Source organism: Scyliorhinus canicula, chromosome 4 (assembly GCF_902713615.1).
Source record: "Scyliorhinus canicula chromosome 4, sScyCan1.1, whole genome shotgun sequence".
NCBI lineage: Eukaryota > Metazoa > Chordata > Chondrichthyes > Carcharhiniformes > Scyliorhinidae > Scyliorhinus > Scyliorhinus canicula.
In genome coordinates, this window is record NC_052149.1 from 157360506 (window position 1) to 157385063 (window position 24558).

Sequence of the window (24558 nt, forward strand, 5' to 3'; positions counted from 1 at the left end):
TAATTTTGTTTTTCAACTCAAGGTAAAGAAGAATGTCCTGGATAGAGAGGGTTGGTGATCAAACTTACTCTGGTTGGAGACAGGCCCATGTGATCCAAACCTAAATGATCCAAAATCAAATCACAGTTTTCACACCTTAAAGATAGAAAGAGGGACATTTTGGACGGGGATAGCAGCAGTTTCTGCTACGAAGAGCAAGGTGGACAGTTTTTGTCTAATAACTTAAGCAGATTGCTTGTGAAAGTTGGTTTTCTGTTCAAAAGTAAGGAAACAGGGCTGCTGGGACTTGAAATTCAAGGATCAAGAAGTCACATAGGTGGGCCTTGCTAGCGGAAGTGTGTTCGGACATACCCTGACTGGGTGGACTGATTTTCAAAGGGCATTGGAAGATTTGACCTGGTATGGCTCGGAGCAGTAAGCCTGCTGGAAGCAAGGGTACCTTGTGACTTAATCTTGCATTGCTACCCATTAGTCAGAAACATGGCGTAAAGTGCCGTGCACCATATTTTTATTGGTTAGCACTGCTGCCTCACAACGTCAGGGACACTGGGTTCAATTCCAGCCTTGGGTCATTGCCTGTGTGGAGTTTGGGCATTCTCCCAGTGTCTGTGGGGATTTCCTCCGGGTGCTCCGGTTTCCTCTCACAATCCAAAGATATATGGGTTAGGTAGATCGACCATGCTAAATTGCCCCTTGGTGTCCAGGGAACTGCAGGTTAGGTTATGGGGTTACGGGTAGGATGGAGATGGGTAATGTGCTTTTTCGAAGGGTCAGTGCAGACTCAATGGGCCGAATGGCCTCTTTCTTCACTGTAGGAATTATTTAAGTTGGTGCATTAGTTTCCTGTTAAGTAGTGTTTGATTTTAGTTTGTTTGTTACAGAAAAAAAAAGTCTTAAATATGTGATCTTGTCCATTCGTACCTGGAAAATCCAGCTTTCTTTAGAAAAATGTTCTTGGTTTCGACTGGGCTGTAACAATTTGCAAGAAAAGCAATACTGCTAAATACAACATAAAACAACTGCTTCCTGTCTGGTGTTTGGACCCACAATAAAATAAAAAGCTTTTTTATTCAGACAAAGTCCATTTTTTCACCTACTCAAGGTTAAGAAGTCCAAACATTAAAGGAGCCAGATTTTGCAGTCAGCGGCATAGGAATGACGTCAATCACCGATATTGATAAAAGTTATTCATAAAAGTTTTAGTGGGCCACAGAGTGCAGCATCCTCTATTCCACGGCCAGTTTGAATTTAATGATTTCCATAGGTGGTTGCGGTGTCCTGGAACAGAGCAGACTGGAGGGAGACTGATCAGCCAATCAGCTGAGGAATTATCAGCCAGCAAAGTAGGAAGTAAAAAGTAGGGAATGTAAATCACATTTAATTTTTGTACAGAGCAAAATAAGATCAGAGCATGTACATGGGGTTAGGGCTTCAACATGCCCTCTCTCTAACATTTCTGAAAACTCAGACAAAAGTCCCAGGTAACCAAGATGGCCTTTTAAACAGTATGCCTTGGCACTCAGCAGACCCTGCGTCCATCTCAGATCTGCACCCGGGGCACCAGAACCGACTCTATGCCACACCCTTCGCTGCAGCTAATCGTGGCATTTGGGGCACTTTTACCCCAGCACAGGTTCACCGAGTTGGGAAATTTGCTGATGCGAGCTACTTGCCTCAGCAATGAAATTTCTTGAGGTTTGGTCCATTTTAAACTATTCCACAGGGCACAAGTGTCAATGTTAAAAATTCAAATCTCTTTAAAAGTAAACAAAGACGGGGGCGGGGGCAGCACGGTGGCGAGCACTGCTGCCTCACAGCGCTGATGACCTGGGGTTCGAACCCGGCCCCGGGTCACTGTCCGTGTGGAGTTTGCACATTCTCCCTGTGTTTGCGTGGGTCTCACCCCCACAACCCAAAGGTGTGCAGGGTAGGTGATCAGGGTAGATGCGCAGGGTATCATGAAATGCTTTGAGCGGCTAGTCATGAGACGGATCACTGCCAGCCTCCCAGACGGTCTCGATCCACTGCAGTTTGCCTATCACCGCAACCGGTCCACAGCAGATGCTATCTCCCTGGCTCTGCAATCAACACTCAAAACACCTCGACAACAAGGATGCCCATGTAAGACTGCTGTTCATAGACTACAGCTCCGCCTTCAACACCATTATCCCAACAAGACTAATAACCAAACTCTGCAATCTTGGACTTGACCCCTCCCTGTGCAGCTGGATCCTTGACTTGCTCACCAACAGGCCGCAATCTGCCAGGATAGGCAACAGCACCTCCTCCACAATAGTCCTCAACACCGGAGCCCCGCAAGAATGTGCGTTCAGCTTTTTGATCTATTCAGGACGCCCTATGCTGCTCTCGCTCATGTATTTGCTTTGTTTGGCCCCTTGTTCTGCACTGTAACCAATCAATGTTTTGTCGATGTACCATTTGTCAATGTTCTCTGTTGATCATTCTTGTGTCTACTATGTATGTACTGTGTACGTTCCTCGGCCGCAGAAAAATACTATTCTTGGTACTTCGGTACATGTGACAATAAATCAAAACAAATCAAAATCAATCAGGTGAATCACCGCGCGAATCGCACCATGCCGCCCCGACCCCAGCATGCGATTCTCCCACCCCCCGAAACCAGCACCGCGCGAATCGCGCCGGGCCGCCCGGAGAATCGCCGCAAACAGCGAGCGGCGATTCTCTGGCCCGGATGGGTCGAGCCGCCGCACGTAAACGGCCTAGTCCCGCTGGCGCCATCCACACCTGGTCGCTGCCGGTGGGTACTCGTCGCAAAGGCTTGGGGGGGCTCCGTTCCCGGGGGGGGGGGGGGGGGGGGCATCCGGAGTGGCCTGATATGCGATCAGACCCAACTGATCAGCGGGCCGGTTTCTCTGTCGGCGGGCCTCCTTTCTTACGCCGGCGAGCCTGGATCCATCCGCCATGTTTGTGCGGGGCAGCCTGGGGAGGACGGCCACCGTGCATGCGCTAGTTGGCGCGGCCCAGCTGCGCATGCGCGGGAAGACGCGCGCCTGATCTCTGATGCCGTGCTGAGGCCCCGCCCCCGTAAATTGCGCGACGCCCCTGCTAGCCCCACAGAGGGGGGAGTATAGGGGTCTGGGAACAGGTGCCGGAGTAAAACACTCCGGATTTCACTCCGGCGCGGCACTTTGACTCCCGTTGGGAGAATCCCGCCCAGTAAACCAGGATGAGCTTCACAGTGAACAGAGAGCTGATGATGCTCAATGAAGCTTGCATTTAAAGAGCTGGGTTTTTCCACAGTGGGGAAAGCTTCTGGACAGAGAGAGGATCCAGAAGGGAAAAGTTGGAAACAAGTCTTAGTAATGAACTATAATATCAGAATAAAACAGCTGTGAATCACAATGTCTTTTACTGCCTGATTCAGTAAATTGATATTCAGCTGAACACAAGGATATCATGTATCGTCTCATCACAAACATGTTATTCCATTCTGATGTGCAATAACATCTAGGCACCTTGCTACTGCTGTGCAGTTAAGTTGGGTGATTAAGAAATTGTTAAACGAGCACCACCCATTGCAATTATGGCATCTCCTTGGCACCACACAAAGGTGTAGCCCATTGAGATCTTGAGATCACTTTTCTGTTGTGTATTTGTGAGAATATACATTATGCCCTGGCCTTTTAGCTCTATATTATATATTAGTAATTTGGTATTTAAACCAGAGTGGTAACTTTCCATTTTGAGTTAATTCTCGGATAATTCTCTGTGGATAGATAGGCAATGTCTTCCCTTCAACACCAGCAGAATCTTTTTAACATGGCAATGATGGTCAAAGTTTATGAAAATTATTCAACTCCAAAATTCAACTAAATCTACCCCGATAAGCTAATTCAATCTAAATATATGATCAAGCTACAGAAAACGAACGGGGTTTGTGAAGGGGAGGAACGGGGTTTGTGAAGGGGAGGCAGCTGAACACCAACATAAGGAGGCTCTTGAACGTTATAATGATGCCGGCAGTAGAAGGGGAGGCGGAGATTGTGGTGGCACTGGACGCGGAGAAGGCCTTTGATAGGGTTGAGTGGGGATACTTGTGGGAGGTATTGGAAAAGTTCGGGTTTGGGAAAGGGTTTGTTAGTTGGGTGAGGCTGTTGTATGAGGCCCCGATGGCGAGCGTGGCCACGAATGGGAGGAGGTCGGAGTATTTTCGGCTATTCTGAGGGACGAGGCAGGGGTGTCCCTTGTCCCCCCTGCTCTTTGCGATGGCAATTGAACCCCTGGCTGTGGCGCTGAGGGAGTCGGGAAATTGTAGGGGGCTGGTCCGGGGTGGGGCGGAGCACCGAGTGTCGCTCTATGCGGATGACCTATTGTTGTATGTGGCGGACCCGGTGGGGGGAATGCCGGAGGTGATGGGAATTCTCCGGGAATTTCTCAGGATACAAGCTCAACTTGGGGAAGAGCGAGCTGTTGTGGTACACCCAGGGGATCAGGAGTGGGGGATTGGCAGGCTCCCATTGAAAAGGGCGGAGAGGAGCTTCAGGTACTTGGGGGTTCAGGTGGCCAGGAGTTGGGGGGCCTTGCATAAGCTTAACCTCACAAGGTTGATGGAGCAAATGGAGGAGGAGTTTAAGTGGTGGGACATGTTGCCGCTGTCTCTGGCGGGTAGGGTACAGTCAGTCAAAATGACGGTGCTTCTGTTTCTGTTCCAGTGCCTCCCCATCCTTATCCCGAAGGCCTTTTTCAGGCGGGTTAACAAGAGCATTACGGGGTTTGTGTGGGCACACGGGACCCCGAGGGTGAGAAGGGTGTTCTTGGAGCAGGGCAGGGATAGGGGGGGGGGGGGGGGGGGGGCTGGTGCTGCCCAACCTCTGTGGGTACTATTGGGCTGCCAATGCAGTGATGGTGCGTAAATGGGTGATGGAGGGGGAGAGGGCAGCATGGAAGAGGATGGAGATGGCGTCCTGTGTGGGCACAAGCCTAGAGGCGCTGGTAACGGCGCCGCTGCCGCTCCCTCCAACGAGGTATACCACGCGCCTGGTGGTGGCAGCTACCCTTAAAATTTGGGGGCAATGGAGACGGCACGGGGGGAGGTAGGGGCCTCGATGGGGGCCCCGATACGGGGCAACCACTGGTTTGTCCCGGGGAGAATTGATGGCGGGTTCCTGAGTTGGCACAGGGCAGGTATCAGGAGGTTGAGGGACCTGTTTGTAGACGGGAAGTTTGCGAGCCTGGGAGCGCTGGAGGGGGAAGTTCTGGCTCCCCGTGGGGAGCGCCTTTAGATACATGCAGGTAAGGTCGTTTGTCAGGCGGCAGGTGGCGGAGTTTCCTCTGCTGCCGTCGTGTGGGATCCAGGACAGGGTGCTCTCGGGGGTGTGGGTTGGTGAGGGGAGGATCTCGGCAGCGTACCAGGTGATGCAGGAGATGGATGAGGCCTCGGTCGAGGAGCTGAAGGGTAAATGGGAGGAGGAGCTGGGTGAGGAAATAGAGGAGGGGACGTGGGCGGACGCCCTGGGGAGGGTGAATTCCTCCTCTTCTTGTGCGAGGCTTGGCCTCATACAGTTTAAGGTGCTGCATAGGGCTCACATGACTGGGACAAGGATGAATCGGTTCTTCGGGAATAAGGACAGGTGTATCAGGTGCTCAGGGAGCCCAGCAAATCATGCCCAGATGTTCTGGGCATGCCCAGCGCTGGGGGAATTTTGGAAGGGCATAGCAAGGACGGTGTCGAGGATGGTAGGATCCAGGATCAATCCGGGCTGGGGGCTCACAGTTTTTGTGAGTGCAGGAGGCGAAAGAGGCCGGTGTTCTGGCCTTTGCGTCCCTAGTAGCCCGGCGGAGGATTCTTCTTCAGTGGAAGGATGCGAGGCCCCCAAGCGTGGAGGCCTGGGTCAACGATATGGCAGGGTTTCTTAATTTAGAGAAGGTGAAATTTGCCCCAAGGGGATCAGTGCAGGGGTTTTTCAGGAGGTGCAGCCATTTCTGGATTTCCTGGCAGAACGATAGGAAAAGGCCAGTAGCAGCAGCAGCCCGGGGAGGGGGGGGTTTGTCGACGGGGCGGGCGCGTGTTTTGTGCGAATGGCGGGGTGTTAATTTACCTCTTCCTTTGTGTATGCGCGGGGGGGGGGGGGGGGGGGGGGGGGTGGTACTGCGTTTTAAAAATTCTGTTCTTTGTAAAAAAAATTGTTACTTTTTGTTGTTGATATTTTATGAAAATTCTGAATAAAAATTATTTTTTAAAAAAAGCTTCAGAAAACAACAGATAATTGATACAGTCCATTCAGAAAAGCAGTTGGCCGCTAACGGGGCAGGATTTTGCATCATGCCTGCAGCATATTTTCCGACGGAGGAGTCAGCTCACTATTGGCCGCTGGAAGGATCTTCTAGACCTGTGAATGTCTATGGAATTTTGCATGGGTTGCCCGTACCGACACCAGGGAGCCCAGCGCAGGACCGGAAGGTCCCACCAATGCGAAGGGCCAGAAAATCCTGCCCATGGCATCAAAAGAAGAGACAACAGGATATCTATCATCCATCAATACCATTTCGTCCAAACTGCTCCCTCCATCCTACCCCCACTAGCATTGCAAGAATCAACTGGCAGCCAACAGAACCCCCTCCCCTCGCCAAACCAAACACACCTTAGTGATAATATGCAGCTGGTAGGCTAAACTGGATGAGTGGGACTTCCATGCTTCAGTGGGAGGAATTGCTGCCCACGAGAGCTGCTGGCCAATCAGATTGGCTGGCACTCCCAGCAGCCCCAGAACTCAGTAGTGGGTGCTGCCGGGACTGCAGGCAGGTCCACGAAGAGGAGAAGGTGGTGCCAGAATCAATTGGGCTGTTGGGTGGGAAAGGATAGGACACGCAACGCTGAGCGGGGTGTTTGGAGGCCAGGCAGGGAGGAATTTAAAAAAAGCTGGGGGCAGATAAACATCTTGGGGAGGCAGGGTGCCCCCAATACACAATCCACTACTTGAATACGCCCCTCCCACTTCCTTCCTCTACATTTTATCCGCCCAGAAGCTGGCTCATTGCTCGTCTGTCTGCCCATTGTTGTGTTTGGTGTTCGATGTCTAGCAAGGAATCTACCGAACAACTTGTGACTTGTCCAAACCAAGATCTTTATTAAATCACATGTGGGAAGATAGCGATCTGTTACGGAGCAAGGTATCATGGAGTTCCTTTGTACTCCCCATGAACTACCCCTAGGCATGACTGTTCACTTGTACGTCTTATAACCATCTCTCGATCACCAGATGTGCCCGCACTTATACCTGAATGCCTTGTCATGTGACCACTGCCTTTGGGCCACATGGTGGGTCTGTACCGCCACGGGCTGGTTGGAGGTCGCACCACCAGCCATCTAAAATATTGCTTACAGGCATATCACCACACCCACACCAATTAATTTATGACATTCCAGGTCAATTGGCTGCATAACAAGCTCAGTTGCCCATTAATTATTTATTTAAACATGCCAGGTGAGCAATCAGTTTCTGCGTGCATCATCCCACTATATTGTCAATCATGTTGTGGGTGCACGGGAAGATAGTTTGCCACTGCCACTCCTTAAGATTTCATGTGCCCTCCAGCCAAAGGCACACCTGATGATGGGGCCATAAAATCCAGTCCATGATTTCATGCCCACGATTGAATAAATTGAATAATTTGTGACTTGTAACTATTTTTGTCCAGATCCAGCAATTAAAAAAAAAAAGTATTCTTTCACAGGATGTGGGCATCCCTGGCTAAGGCACCATTTATTGTCCATCCGTTACTGCCCTTGACAAGTTGGTGGTGACCTGCCTTCTTAAAAGATTGCAGCTCATTTGGTGTAGGTACAATGCTGTTCGGGAGAGAGTTCCAGGATTTTGACCCAGCAACAGTGAAGGAACACTGATATAGTTCCAGGTCAGGATGCACACACTACTACTACTGTAAGTCGATGGTGGAATGAATGAATGTTTGCAGAAGGGATGCCAATTAAGCGGGTTACTTTGTCTTGGATGGTGTCGAGCTTCAGAGTGTTGATGGAGCTGCACTCATCTATGCAAGCGCTGAGTAGTCCATCACATTCCTGGCTTGTGCCTTGCAGAGGGTGGGCAGGCTTTGCAGAGGCAAGTCACTCACTGCAGGACTCCCAACTTCTGGTCTGCTCTTGTAGCCACAGTATACGGCTGGTTCAGTTTCTCATCAGTGGTAACTCTAGGAGGGGTTTTGGTGATGGCAAGCCACTGAATGTCAAGAGACACAATTAGATGTCCTGCTATTTCTGCTGATTTTCAGCAATTGTTAAGTTGCAACACCATTCTTTTTAATACAAAGAGGACTGATTGCTTCATAGAGAGAGCCAACATGGAATTGATGGCAACCTTCTGTACCGTGGTTACTCTACGACTTTAGGCGAAGTGGCACCAGGCAAACCTTAGATCAATCCCAGTTAATTAAAATAAGAAAATTATGAAAACATAGTTGATGAAAGAGGAATGAAAAATATGATATGAACTGGGAGGAAGTACGAAGATCTGAATTTTTAAACATGTAATGCTGGTGTATTTGCCTAACTAGACTGAATTGGGATGTGCAAGAGGTACTATTAGAAATGCTACAACTAGGCTTTTGTATTATGTTTAGGTTTATCCTCGGAAATATTTCAACTTCCATTAACATTTTCTTTTGGAATATTGCTTGGCAAAATAATAAGTTGCATGCATTTAAAGACTGATCAATATCACCAAGGGTGAACTTCCATTGCAGCTACCAGAGACACAAACACAAATTGCTTCTGGTACATTCAAGATAAAAATTAGATTTGCTCTACCGTACAAGACTGTCTGCATGAGCCCAAGCCCAAGTCACTGACCTGTCTGGCCCGAAGATTATTTAGTTGGACGATATATTGTTGGGGGTCATTGTGCAGATTCACATTATTCAGCTCAGTCAGCACTTGAGTCACTTCCTTATCCGCATAGAAGAACTGAGCCAATGGATGTGGGTTGGACCTCTGTGAAAAGAGACAAAAGTACTAGTGTCAAAATACAGAAATGGACCATCGGGAATGTCCCACTGCAACATCCTATTGGAGCACATGAAAAGACATTTAAACTCCAGGTTTAATTCATAGCCATAGGATCCTGACTCTTCAGAGAACAGCCAAACAGGCTCATTAGAATTTGTTTTGCAGCAGTATAAAAAAAAAGAATAAATGACAACTAGTTAGGGAGTTACTTGTGCACACAATTATACACATGTCATGCATTTTCCAAGTAACAGCCTACAGAAGAAGAGTAACTTGACCCAGCGTTATAAGTAGAGCTTTCGATGGTTTACAACCTTATGAAAAGGTGAATTATTCACTACCATTCAACTGTTACTCCTTCATACACAAACTGAAATTATAAAATCATTATAAACCATCCTGTGTGCATATTACAGATCATTACGCAAAACGGGTGGACTGTCAGTCTTTTCTGAAGCAAATGGAAATGTAGAGAATGTTAACCATTTAAATTGCCAACTCTCAAGCAAGAAAAACAAGATTAACTGAATCAAAGAAATGTAACAGCAATCGTAACCAATGCAAATAATCAGTGTTTGAGTGTGAACATCACTTTGATCAAGAAATCAGATAATTATAGCTCCCTCCAAACTCTTATTTTTTTAGAAAAATAGACGTCCCTTAATCCCAATGTACAAATAAAAACCAAAACTAAATGAAAAATTTAAATAACAAAATTTAAACACATGCATGTTTTCCCTTCCTCCTCATTTCCTGATGCCAAATCTGCAGTTCAGTTAGATTTCACAGACGTGGACCTACATTTTTGACTCTTTCAATATTTACAACTTCTGATTTTATACTTCCTCTTTAGGATGGTGTCAATCGACTTCTATACCCTTAAAATTAACAGCATGTTAAAAATTAAAATCTCCAAGTAATACCGATAGTATAGTGGTTAGCACTATGGCTTCACAGCGCCAGGGTCCCAGGTTCGATTCCTGGCTTGGGCCACTGTATGCACAGAGTCTGCACATTCTCCCAGAGTCTGTGTGGTTTCCTCCGGTTTCCTCTCAAGTCCCAAAAGATGTGCTGTTAGGTAATTTGGACATTCTGAATTCTCCCTCTGTGTACCCAAACAGGTGCCAGAATGTGGCAACTAGAGGCTTTTCACAGTAACTTCATTGCAGTGTTAATGTAAGCCTACTTGTGACAATAAAGATTATTACTATTATTCTTATAATATATGAAATTGTCAATGATGCGGAGATGGTGGCCAGTGGTAGTAATGTCAGAGGACCAGTGATCTAGAAGTCCAGGGCTTCATATCCCATTACTTGTAGAATTTGAATGCAATTCATACATCTGGAATTAAAAGCTAGTCTCAGTGATTGTCGACTGTTGTAAAAATCCATCTGGTTTACTAATGTCCTTTAAGGAAGGAAATCTGCGAACATTACCTCATATCGACTACATGTGACTCCAGACTCACGGTTGACAGTTAACTGCCTTCTGCAACAGCCGAGCATGCAATTCAGCTCTATCAAATCACTACAAAGACTAAAAGGAAACTGGATGGACCACCTGGCATCTGGAAATGACAACAGCAAACACGGTCCCGCTCGAGACTGAGAAGTACCCCTTACTAACATTTGGAGACATGTGCCAAAACTGGGAAAGCTGTCCCACAGACTAGTTAAGTAATAGCCATACTCATGGTAATAGCCATACCCATGGAATTATACATGACAGGCAATGCTCTAGATGCCAACATCACCATTTCTGGGTATGTCCTTTCCCATTGGCAGGCACACTGACCAGAGGTAGTGGTACAGTGGTATACAGTTGGGAGGGAGGGAGTTGCCTTGGGAGTCTTCAACATGGACTCTGGACCCTATAAAGTCTCACAGCATCAGGTCAAACATGGGCAAGGAAACCTCCTGCTGATTACCACCTACAGCCCTCACCTCAGCTGAATGAGTATCCCATTGAAAACCAACTGGAAGAGTACTTCCGGTGGTAAGTGCATAGAATGCAACTCCAGGTAGGGGACTTCAATGTCCATCACTAAGAGTGGCTTGGTAGCAGCACCACTGATCGAGTTCTAAAAGGACATAACTGCTAGAGTGGGTCTGCCATGAGTAGCAAGGGAACCAACAAGAGGGGGAAGCCTACTTGAACTCGGCCTCTCCAATCTACTGGTCACAGACCCATCTGTCCATAACTGTATCAATAACAGTGACCACCACATAGTCCTTGTGGAGACAAAGTCCCACCTTCACATTGAGGATACCCTTCATTGTATCGTGTGGCACTACTACGGTGCTGAATGGAATAGATTTTGAACAGATATGACACCTCGAAACTTGGCTGCCGTGGGCCATCAGCAGAATTATATACGATCACAATCTGTAACCTCATGGCCCCGTGTATCCCCACTCTACCATCCAGAGGATCAATCCCGGTTCGATGGAGATTGCTGGAGGACATGCTAGGAGCAGTACCAGGCATACCTAAAAGAAATGAGACGTCAACCTGGTGAAGCTACAACACAGGACTACTTGCATACCAGGCACCACAAGTAGGGTGCTCTTTCCAAGGGTCGGTGCAGACTCAATGGGCCGAATGGCCTCCTTTTGCACTTTAGGGATTCTATGATTCTACAATCAGCTCTGCAGACTTGCCACATCCAGTCATGAGGTGGTGGACAATTAAGAAATTAACAGGAGGAGGCGGCTCCACAAACATCCCCAACTTCAATGACGGAAGAGCCCAGAACATCAGTGCAAAAAAAATAGGCTAAAGCATTTGCAACCATCTTCAGCCAGAAGTGCCATCTCGCGCTCACCCCCAGGTCCCCACCATCACAGATGCCAGTCGTCAGCCAATTCCTTTCACTTCATGAGATATCAAGAAAAGACTGAAGGAACTGGATACTGCAAAGGCTATGAGCCCCGACAACATAACAGCAATAGTACTGAAGATCTGTGCTCTAGAACTAGTTGCACCCTTAGCTAAGCTGTTCCAATACAGGCAGAACACTAGCATTTTTTCCCCCCAATTTTTAAAATTACTTTATCAGAGTTACAAAGCCAGAGCTCAGAGTGTGGACAGGGCAAACTCCTAATCCAGCTCCTTGTCTGCTCCAAAATTCAATTCAAATTGAATCCAATTCATGGTCCCCACAAGGGAGACATACCGATCTTGGCCAAAAGGCCAAAAAGCGATAGAACACTGGCATTTACCTACCAATGTGGAAAATTGCCCTGGTATGTCCTGTCCACAAAAAAGCAAGACAAATGCAACCCAGCCAATTACTGCCCGATCAGTCTGTGACAAATGTAGGATTTTAGATATATTGCATTATCAATATTTGGCAACTTAACAATTAAAAGCCTGGGTTAGAGTGTGTTTGACTGTAGTAGTCATATTTTGTGCATGATCAGAAAGCTTTTAGGAGCCAGAGGTAAAATTGACCATAGTAAATGCCTGCCCTAATGCATTGTTGCTTAACTAGGGGGAGTCCCTGGCTGTTAATGTGTTTTCAACCTGGGGAGTTGTTCAGCTGGTGGAGATGATATCATTGCTGGGTGGAGCTAAGGTATTCAGACTTTTTGAGAAAGATTTTGAGTTGAGTTCTGATCTGGCTAACATGGAGTCCACAAGTAAGGAGGTATTTTGCTCTCACAGTAGGATAGTAAAAAAAAAAGATGAATAGTATTTAAAGCAGTGCAGATTTAGCAGAGGACAGGGGGGGGGGGGCAGAAAGAGTTGAAAGAAACCAGTTGAAACAGCTTTTTGAAGACATTCAGCCAGAGTCTTCAGGGGTTCTAACAAGAGCTAAATATATTTGGAAAGCAAGTATTACTCTGTGCCAATGAGATGTAGGATGGATTGAGAGCTGTGCGTTTTCCCTTTCTTGTTGTTTAATTGGGAATAGAGATGTCAATTAAGGATATTGTATTTACTATACTATGCTTTAGTAGTATCTTTTAAGGGATAATTGTAAACTATTTTTGGGTGTGAGGTTAGAGAGAGTTTAATACTGGGTTAATTATAAAGTTTAGTTTATTCTTATTTTTTTCGTGCAATCACTCCTGGAGTGAAGGACTCCTTCTTCACAGTTTTACAAAATAAACTAAAATATTGAGGTTTGGTCCAGTAACCTAGTCATGGTTAGAGCTGGTCTGGGATCGTAATACGTCCACGCTTGAAGAATAAAGGGTAGACACCGAGACAATTTTTCTCCTGGCTAAGAAATTTGGAATACCGGGTCACCATCTCAAACAATGGGTCAGCCATTCAGCACTGAGATGAGGAGGCATTTCTTCGCTCAAAGGGCTATACGTTTTTGGAATTCTCTACCCAAAAAGGCTGTGGATGCTTAGTTGTTCAGTATATTCAAGACAGAAATTGGTAGATTTTTGTGTACTATGGGAATTAAAGGATGTTGGGAGACTGAGTTAAAAGATTTCCCATGATCCTGCTGAATAATAGAACGGGTTCAAGGGGCTAAATGGCCTGCCCCCGTTGCTATTTCATATATTCGTCCCAACTAATTCTCTGGCCTCCTTTAAGACACTTCTTGAAACCTACTTCTTTGATGAAGCTTTTGTTCATCTGTCCCAATATCTCTCTCTCGATGGCTTGGTGTCAAATTCTGTTCTATTTTGCTCCTGTAAAATGCTTTAGAGTCAGAGAGGTTTTACAGCACGGAAGAGGCCCTTCGGCCCATCGTGTCTGCGCCGACAATTACATTCCTATTTACTCTAGTCCCATTTCCCAGCACTTGGCCTCTAGCCTTGTATGCTACGGCTTTTCAAGTGCTCATCTAAACGCTTCTCAAACGTTGTGAGAGTTCCCACCTTTACCACCCTTTCAGGCAGCGAGTTCCAGTTTCCCACCATCTGCTGGGAGAAAATGTTTTTCCTCACATCTCCTATAAAACTCCTTAAATCTATGTCCCGTGGTTATTGACCCCTCCGCTAAAGGGGAAAAGTTCCTTCCTCTCCCCCATATAATTTTATACACCTCAATCAGGTTTCCCCTCAGCATTCTCTGCTCCAAGGAGAACAACTGAGCCTACCCAGTCTCTTGATAGCTGTAACACTCCAGCCCAGGCAACATTCTGGTAAATCTCCTCTCCACTCTATCTAGTGCAATCCCTTTCTTTCTATAGTGTGTGACCAGAACTGCACACTGTATTCCAGCTGTGGTCTAACTAGAGTTTTATATAGCCCCATCATAACCTCCCTGCTTTTATATTCTATGTTCCGGTTAATAAAGGCAAGTATCACATATGCCTTTTTAACCTCCTTATCTACTTTTCCGGCTGCCTTCAGGCATCTATGGACAGGCACACCAATGTCCCTCTGATCCTCTATACTTCCTAGGGTCCTACATTCATTGTATATTACCTTGCCTTGTTAATCCTCCCAAAATGCATTAAAAATGTAAACAGTTATCAAAATATCTGAAGCTGTGTAAATGACCATAACATCTTCCAAGACTCCAAAATGCAAACCAGCATAACATAGAACATTCAGTGCAGAAGACCATTCGGCCCATCGAGTCTGCACCTACCCACTTGTCGGTGAGGGTTTTTCACTTCTTTTTTTAAATAATTTTTATTGAAATTTTTACAAAATATAAACATCACAACTATATTAACAAAACAACCACGGTAACAACCCAAGAACAACACCCACCCATCTTCAAACGCAACTACAAACAAAAGCAAAAACAAAAGAACACCCAAACAACAAAAGGGAAAGGAATAACACCCGCCACATCCCCCAAACCCATGTACACAGTTCTCCCTCCCACCGAACCAGACCCCCCCCCCGGGTTGCTGCTGCTGCCGGCCTATTTCCCTACCGTTCCGCCAGGAAGTCCAGGAAAGGCTGCCACCGCCTAAAGAACCCTTGTACTGATCCCCTCAGAGCAAATTTCACCTTCTCCAATTTAATGAACCCCGCCATATCATTGATCCAGGCCTCCACGCTTGGGGGCCTCGCATCCTTCCATTGGAGCAAGATCCTCCGCCGGGCTACTAGGGACGCACAGGCCAGAACACCGGCCTCTTTCGCCTCCTGCACTCCCGGCTCCATTGCAACCCCAAAAATTGCAATCCCCAGCCCGGCTTGACCCTGGATCCCACCACCCTCGACACCGTCCTTGCTACCCCCTTCCAAAACTCCCCCAGCTCTGGGCACGCCCAAAACATATGGGCGTGGTTCGCTGGGCCGCCCCGAGCACCTAGCACACCTGTCTTCGCCCCCGAAAAACCTACTCATCCTCGTCCCAGTCATGTGGGCCCTATGCAGCACCTTGAACTGTATGAGGCTAAGCCTCGCACAGGAAGAGGAGGAATTCACTCTCTCCAGGGCATCTGCCCACGTCCCCTGCTCAATCTCCTCACCCAGCTCCTCTTCCCATTTACCCTTCAGTTCCTCCACCAAGGCCTCGTCTACCTCCTGCATCACCCGGTATATGTCCGAAATCCTCCCCCCTCCAACCCACACCCCCGAGAGCACCCTGTCCCGCACCCCACGTGGGGGCAGCAAGGGGAACCCCTCCATCTGCCGCCTGGCAAACGCCCTCACCTGCATGTACCTAAACATGTTCCCCGGGGGGAGCCCAAACGTCCCCTCTAACTCCCACAAGCTCGCGAACCTCCCCTCCACAAACAGGTCCCTCAACCTCCTAACACCTACCCTGTGCCAGCCCAGAAATCCACCATCGATGCTCTCTGGGACAAACCGATGGTTCCCCGTATCGGGGCCTCCATCGAGCCCCCCACTTCTCCCCTATGCCATCTCCATTGCCCCCAAATTTTGAGGGTAGCCGCCACCACCGGGCTCGTGGTATACCTCATTGGGGAGAGCGGATGTTTTTGAGCATGCCATAAAAGTATTACATGACCCACAACGTATTAGATTGGAAAAAGACTTTGGGATCTGCTGAAATACAAGTTCCATAGCTCGGAAATACAATATTTGGTCTTTGTGTGAATATCAAGGTGGTCAGTACAGATGATAAAGGGAAACCCTAAGTAAGGCGCTGATAAACCTCTGCATTGCTAGCAATATCTCTGCAATTAACCAGCCCCCTCGCGAAAGCAAGCACTGAAATTTGGTTCAGCATGCTTAGACAACCATCTACGGCAATTTCATAACATCCAACGTGACCGGAGGAAGGTCAGATGTGTCACAGCTGTAGCGGTCTCCCCTGAACACCAACAATGAAAAGATGAACTATCAGTTCTGTGGACCCCCATGCCGATCTCGTGTTGGACCCTTCAGTCCGGAGGAGACCCACAGAACACAATGAAGTGACCTACAGCTTGGACATACACAAATAATAAGAAGTCTACCTCCATAATCTTTATACAAAATATATACTTGATTCAATTGCTTTAGAATAAATTTTTACTTTGTTTAAAGTTCTCAACAAAGTTTTAAAATACAGTGGAGAACAATGTCTAATTGGCTAGAATACAATGTATGTTGGCATATTAGTTTTTGAAACAGATGTTACATTCAGCATTTAAAAGTTGCAATGAAACACACTGGTTTGTGTCAAATCATAAAGCTTTAGTTCAATAATCACATTATGAAAACATTGCTGTATTTTTTAACTCAAACTGAAATGGTTTGTAAAAAAGGGTCCATTGGGGTATTCAGTAGCCGGGGAAGTGATTGGAATAGATTCGAAAGGATTTGATAACTGGAAACCTAGAAAATAATCGTGAGATTGGGGGCAGGTAACATGGATTTATGAAAGAGAAATCACGTTAGACAAACCTGCTGGAGTTTTCTTTTGAGGATGTTAGGGACTATTGAACATGATGCATTTGGATTTTCAGGAGGTTTTCGATAAGGCCCCACACAAGAGGTTACTAAGTAAAATTAGAGCACATGGGATTGTGGATAATTTACAGATCTGGGTTAAGTATTGTTAATGGTCAGGAAATAAAGAGCAGGAATAAATGGGAAATTCACAGGTTGGTAGGCTGTGGCTAGTGGGGCACCGCAAGGATCAATGCTTGGGTCCCAGCTATTCGCAATCTATATCAATGATTTGGATGTTGGGGCCAAATGCAATATTTCCAAGTTTGCCAATATCACAAAACTAGGTGGGAATGCAAGTTGTGAGGAGGATACAAAGACATTTTGAGGCGCTTTAGACAGGCAAAATATGAGTGGGCACGAATATGATGGAATGGAATGTGAAAAATATTAAGTTACACATGTTCATATAGGGGGCTGGTTTCGCACAGGGCTAAATCGCTGGATTTGAAAGCAGACCAAGGCAGGCCAGCAGCACGGTTCGATTCCTGTACCAGCCTCCCCGAACAGGCGCCGGAGTGTGGCCACTAGGGGGCTTTTCACAGTAACTTCATTTGAAGCCTACTTGTGGTAATAAGCGATTTTTATTTCATTTTTCATTGGGAGGAAAAGCAGAAATGCAGAGTATTTCTTAAATGGTGAAAGTTTGGACAGGGTTGATTTCCAAAGGGATTGGGAGTCTTTTTCCATGACTCACTAAAAGGTATCATGCCGGTGCAACAAGCAATTAGGAAGACAAAGGTATGTCGGTCTTAGGAAGACAAAGGTATGTCGGTCTTTATTGCAAGAGGACTGGAGTATAGGAATAAAGATGTCTTGCTTCAATTGTATCGAACATTGGTGAGACTGCACCTGGAGTAGAGTATGCAATTTTGATCTCCTTACCCAAGGAAGGATATCCTCGTCATAAAGGGACTATAACAGAGGTTCACTAGACTGATTCGTGGGATGGCAAGGAGGCGTGTTTGAGGTGACTGGGGCAGAATTCTCCGTTCCGGAGACTAAATGTTGATGCAGGTGCAGGATTCATGGACTTCCACGACAGCAAAACTGGCGCCGGACCTGGACCAATTGGTGACTGTTGAGGGGCTAGTACCGGCACCACGTGGAAGACAAATTGATTGCAATGAGAAACGGTGCGGGATTCGCCGGATTAGTGATTGACACTCAGGAGGCTGACAAGCTGAAACCGATTATACACACTGCACTCCCCAGACATACACCATTCCATCCAACAGCCGGAGCTGCCCCCTGAGCTAAGCAGCCACGAGAAGATCAGCACGGATGGGAGCCATATTCATGTGACCCAAGATACCCCGGAGCTCGAGTCCGGGGAGGACATGGACTTCCTGTCACAGCTGTCTCCAACACCCTCCGTCATCCCAAAGACACTCACCTCGATTGAGCACTTTAATGAAGAGGCCCCTGGTGCTCATCACACAGCTGGTCCGGTACATGGAGGTAGGAACTCCTGAGGCAGCAGACTGTCGGAGGACAGGATGATCCCAGGAACTAAATAGCTTCCAGATAGGTTTTGGACTGTCCCATTGATTGTGGAGAAGCCATCGCAGAGTCAGGGACAACAGGACAGGTTGTCGCCCAGCATCCAGTACCTGCAGATGTACTTGGAGGAGTCCAACCGTGTGCAGCAGCAGATGGTGGTGCCGACCATGCATGCCACCCAAGCCAACACCGCATGGGTGGTGTCCGTGGTAGAGGCATTGGGGGCAAGGGTTTTTGGCTATGGATCATGACCAAGGCCTGGGGAATTTTGCACAGACACTGACCAAGACCCAGGACACTGTTGCCACTGGCGCAGCCACTGGATAATAGGACAGACCCAGAAGGTGGTGGCACAGTGAATAGGTGATGTGGCGCAGTGCCAGATGAGATGGCCCACTCTCTGTGCTCCTTGGCCGCCAGCATGCAGACCCAGGTCAAGACCAGAGTGGGAAGCGCCAGGTGGCATAGGAGCCTCAGGGGTTAGCTCCCCTCGCACCCCGTCCCATGAAGTAGCCCAGGGGCCACTAGGCATGCGAGGTGATGGGCCACCCCGGTGACTCCTGCAGGGGAGGTGCTGAACACTGCAGCACCTCGGACTCTGCCCCTCACCCCTCCTGATGGGCAGCGGGAAGAACCGGGTGGCACCACGCCACCTGGGACACCTGAGCAGCAGCCGGACCCATCCAGGCCCAGTCGTCCCAGAAGATGACCGCCAATGGGGATGCAGGTCACAAGGCGGGAAGGACCGCAAGCCACCTCCACTCCTGATATACCATCTGGGGATCCACCTCAATGTAGCGTTAGGGCTCCCAAGGCCAGAAATGTAAACACCAGTTAGGTCGGCATGGTTGCAGAAGCCTGTGCACGTATCTGAATGTGTGCGCATTACACACCTTTTTTTTTAAAAATAATTTTTATTGAAATTTTTCGATACAAACATTTACCCCTACTACATTTTAAATTATAACACAACAAATCCCCCCTGGAAAATCCTCCCCACGCCCTCCCCCGCGCGCACCCCCCCACCCTCCCCCCCCCCCCGCGCTACCAGTCTAGCAACCAAACCGTTTTTTCCCTTTCTGCCGATGGCCTCGGGCAGTCATTGCCCGCGACCCCCCGCTGACGTGCTCCCTTCGTTGCTATCCCCCCCCCCCTCCCTTCCCCCCCCTTTTCTTCCCGGGTTGCTGCTGTTCGGCCTCCAGTTCCTATCTCTGATCCAGAAAGTCAAGGAAGGGCTGCCACCGCCGGAAGAACCCCTGTACCGACCCTCTCAGGGCGAATTTGATTCTTTCCAATTGGATGAAGCTTGCCATGTCGTTTAACCAGGTGTTAACACTTGGTGGCCTTGTGTCCCTCCACTGAATCAAGATCCTTCTCCGAGCTACCAAGGACGCAAAGGCCAATATTCCGGCCTCCCCTGCCTCCTGTACTCCTGGCTCCACCCCAACCCCAAAAATCGCTAGCCCCCACCCTGGTTTGACCCTGGTTCCCACCACTCTCGATACCGTCCCCGCCACCCCCTCCCAGAACTCTTCCAGTGCCGGGCACATCCAGAACATATGTACATGGTTCGCAGGGCTTCCCGAACACCTAACACACCTGTCCTCACCCCCGAAGAACCGACTCATCCTAGTCCCCGTCATATGGGCTCTGTGCAGCACCTTAAATTGGATGAGGCCCAACCTTGCGCACGACGACGACGAATTGACCCTCTCTAGGGCATCCGCCCATGTCCCATCTTCTATCTGCTCTCCCAGCTCCGCTTCCCACTTGTCTTTCAGCTCCTCTATCGATACCTCCTCCACCTCCTGCATTATTTTGTAGATGTCCGAGACCTTCCCTTCTCCGACCCAGACCCCTGACAGCACCCTATCACTCACCCCTCTATCGGGAAGCAAGGGAAATCCTTCCACCTGTCGTCTGGCAAATGCCTTCACCTGCAGGTATCTAAACGTGTTCCCCGGGGGGAGCTCAAATTTCTCCTCCAGCTCTCCCAGGCTCGCAAACCTCCCCTCTATGAACATGTCCCTCAGTTGCCTGATGCCCGCCCTGTGCCAGCTCTGGAATCCCCCGCCAGTGTTCCCCGGGACAAATCTGTGGTTCCCTCTCAGTGGCGCCGCCATCAGACCCCCCACTTCCCCCCTGTGTCGCCTCCACTGCCCCCAGATTTTAAGGGTGGCCGCCACTACCGGACTCGTGGTATACCTTGTGGGGGGGAGCGGCCATGGTGCCGTTACTAGCGCCCCCAGGCTTGTATTGCCGCAGGACGCCCTCTCCATACGTTTCCAAGCTGCCCCCTCCCCCTCCATCACCCACTTGCGCACCATCGATGCGTTCGCCGCCCAGTAGTATCCGGAAAGATTGGGTAGCGCTAATCCTCCACTGTCCCTACTCCGTTCCAAGAAAATCCTTCTCACTCTAGGGGTGCCATGTGCCCACACATAGCCCATAATGCTGCTAGTTACCTTCTTGAAGAAGGCCCTGGGGAGAAAGATGGGCAAGCACTGGAACAGAAACAAGAACCTCGGGAGGACCGTCATTTTGACTGACTGCACCCTCCCTGCTAGCGACAGCGGTACCATGTCCCACCTCTTGAACTCCTCCTCCATCTGCTCCACCAGCCTTGAAAAGTTCAGCTTGTGGAGGGTCCCCCAGTTCCTTGCCACCTGCACCCCCAAGTACCTGAAGCTCTTTACTGCTCTCTTAAAGGGGAGCCGCCCAATTCCCTCCCCCTGATCTCCCGGGTGTATCACAAAGACCTCACTTTTACCCACATTTAATTTATATCCCGAAAAGTCCCCAAACTCCGCTAGTATTTCCATTACCTCCGGCATTCCCCCTTCCGGGTCCGCCACATATAACAACAAATCATCCGCATAGAGTGATACTCGATGTTCCTCCCCTCCCCTTGTCAGTCCTCTCCACCCCCCTGAACCCCTCAGTGCCATCGCCAACGGTTCAATCGCTAATGCAAATAGTAAGGGGGATAGGGGGCATCCCTGCCTGGTACCTCGATGGAGCCCAAAATACTCTGACCTCCTCCCGTTTGTAACCACACTCGCCATCGGGGCCGAATACAGCAGCTTCACCCACTTGATAAATCCCTCCCCAAACCCAAACCGTTCCAGCGTCTCCCACAGGTATTCCCACTCCACCCTATCGAATGCCTTCTCCGCATCCAGTGCTACCACTATCTCAGCCTCCCCCTCCACTGCTGGCATCATAATCACATTTAACAGTCTCCGGACATTTGTGTTAAGTTGTCGTCCCTTTACGAACCCCGTCTGGTCCTCATGGATTACCCCTGGCACACAATCCTCTATTCTGGTTGCCAGGACCTTTGCCAACAGTTTGGCATCTACATTCAAGAGGGAGATAGGCCTGTAGGACCCGCACTGTACAGGGTCTTTGTCCCGCTTCAGGATCAAGGAGATCAGGGCCTGTGACATTGTCGGGGGCAGAGGCCCCCCCTCTCGCGCCTCATTGAAGGCTCGCACCAGCACTGGACCCACCAAGTCCACATACTTCTTATAAAATTCCACCGGGAACCCATCCGGCCCCGGCGCCTTCCCCGCCTGCATCTGGTCTATCCCTTTAACTAGCTCCTGCAGCTCTATCGGCGCCCCCAGCCCCTCCACCCGTTCCTCCTGGACCTTTGGGAACCTCAATCTATCGAGGAAGTTCTCCATTCCCCCCCTCCTCCTGGGCGGCTCAGACCGGTACAATTCCCTGTAGAAATCCCTGAAGACCCCGTTCACCTCTTGCCCCTTCTGCACTACGTTCCCTCCCTTCTCTCTCACTCCCCCAATCTCTCTGGCTGCATCTCGCTTGCGCAGCTGGTGTGCTAGCATCCTGCTCGCCTTTTCCCCGTACTCATAGACCGCGCCCTGTGCCCTTCTCCATTGCGTCTCCGCCTTCCTAGTGGTCAATAGGTCAAACTGGGCCTGTAAACTGCGCCGCTCCCTCAACAGCCCCTCCTCTGGTGTCTCCGCATATCTCCTGTCCACTTCTATAAGTTCCCCCACCAGTCTCTCCCTCTCCTGCCTCTCCTTCCTTTCTCTGTGTGCCCTTATGGAGATCAGCTCTCCTCTGATCACTGCTTTCAGGGCCTCCCAGACTACCCCCACCTTCACCTCGCCCGTGTCGTTCGTGCCCAGATATCTCTCAATGCCCTTCCGGACCCTTCCGCACACCTCATCGTCCGCCAGCAGCCCCACATCCAGGCGCCACAACGGGCGCTGGTCCCGTGCTTCCCCCAGTTCTACCTCTACCCAGTGTGGTGCATGGTCCGAAATCGCAATGGCCGAGTACTCCGTGTCCTGCACTCTCGAAATCAGCCCCCTGCTCAGTACAAAAAAGTCTATTCTGGAGTACACCCTGTGGACGTGGGAGAAAAAAGAATACTCCCTCGCCCTTGGCCTGCCAAATCTCCAAGGGTCTACCCCCCCCATCTGCTCCATGAACCCCCTTAGCACCTCTGCCGCTGCCGGCCTCCTATTCGTCCTGGAACTCGATCTGTCCAGCCCAGGGTCGAGCACTGTATTGAAGTCCCCCCCCCATGATCAGGCCCCCTGCCTCCAGACCCGGAATGAGGCCCAACAGGCGCCTCATAAAACCCGCGTCATCCCAATTCGGGGCATATACATTTACCAGCACCACATTCTCTCCCTGCAGCCTACCCTTCACCATCACGTACCTACCCTCCTTATCTGTTACCACCTGCGCCGCCACGAACGACACCCTCTTTCCCACCAAAATCGCCACCCCCCGGTTCTTTGCGTCCAAGCCTGAGTGGAACACCTGTCCCACCCACCCCCTTCTCAGGCGTACCTGGTCTACTACTCTCAAGTGAGTCTCCTGCAACATTGCCACATCCGCCTGCAGTCCCTTTAGGTGTGAAAAAACCCTTGATCTCTTGACCGGCCCATTCAGCCCCCTCACGTTCCAAGTAATCAACCGGGTCGCGGAGCGACCCGTCCCTTTCCCCTGTCTGTTAGCCATGTCCTGTCCCCTGTTCGCCCCGGGTCGACCCTCCCCTTCTGACCCGTTCCCCATGGCGATGGCCCCCCCCCCCCTCTCTCCTCCCGTTCTTCCCTTCCCGTCCTCGGCCTTTCCAGCAGCAACCCGGTATCCCCCCCCCCCCCCCCCCCCCCCCCCCCCCCCCCCCCCCCCCCCCCCCCCCTGGCTAGGACCCCTCCTAGCCGCGGTGTATCCACCATCGTACTCCCGAGAGTCAGCTGGTTTTCGCTGACCCGGCTGCCCCTGCCACACTCCGACTCCTCCCGATGTGGGGGGGGGGGAGGGGCCTCCCCCCCCCCCTTGCCATCCCTATCTGACCCCGCTTCAGCGCGGGAAAAGCCGCCATTGCTGGCCACACCCCACTCTTCTCTCCTCCCCCTTCCTCCGTCCCGCGCGCGGGAAACAGGGGAAAGCCCGCGCTTTCGCCCGGCCACACCCTACCCCGCCATCTTCAATTCCACCCCCGTCCCCATCCAAGCCCATAAAAAAGCCCCCTTAAAACGAGAGGAAGAAAAAAGAGAAAAAGAAAACACGCATAACCAACTTGCACCCCCCCCGTCCCGCCTCCCCAACTTAACAATATAACAATATAAATAACAAATCTCAAATAAATACATAAATACATAACTATGCCTGCATAACTAAATAACTAAATAACTACCCAATAATAACGTATTTAACCATCACCCTCCATCGAACAGAACAGTAACCATAACCCTTAAAGAACAGATCAAAAAACAGTAAAAAAGCCCCCCCTACAACAACAATAATTAAGGGAAGTTGGCAACGGGAAGAGACACACAAAAAGGAACAAAGAAACCCCCCATAACACAAGTTTCAAAGAAACCAAACGATCCATCAACTTTAACCAAGTTCCGACCTGGCCTAAGAAAGACATGGGCCACTTGATCAGTCAAGGGTACTCGGGCGGCCTCGACCGCCGGCGTTCCCCAGTTCTAGTTCAGGTCCAGCTTTTCCTCCCGAACAAAAGTCCATGCCTCCTCTGGGGTCTCAAAGTAATGGTGCTGGTCCTTGTAGGTGACCCACAAGCGCGCTGGCTGCAGCATTCCGAACTTGATCCTCTTTGCGTGCAGCACCGCCTTCGTCCGGTTAAACCGGGCCCGCCGCTTTGCCACCTCCGCACTCCAGTCCTGATATATCCGCACCGTCGAATTCTCCCATTTGCTGCTTTTCTCCCTCTTG

At 49.5% G+C, this 24558-nt stretch overlaps 1 protein-coding gene across 4 annotated transcripts in view; it reads right to left on the bottom strand.

Annotated features, from left to right (window-relative positions):
• LOC119965113 (lateral signaling target protein 2 homolog) overlaps positions 1-24558 on the bottom strand; it is an 85137-nt gene that overhangs the window by 35400 nt on the left and 25179 nt on the right. For all 4 annotated transcript variants that reach the window (XM_038795440.1, XM_038795439.1, XM_038795437.1 and 1 more), the window contains one exon: positions 8849-8989. Coding sequence is in view for 3 of the 4 variants with exons in the window: in XM_038795439.1 (XP_038651367.1) it covers positions 8849-8989 (141 nt within the window). In the remaining variant the exon portion in view is untranslated. The remainder of the gene's footprint in view (positions 1-8848; positions 8990-24558) is intronic.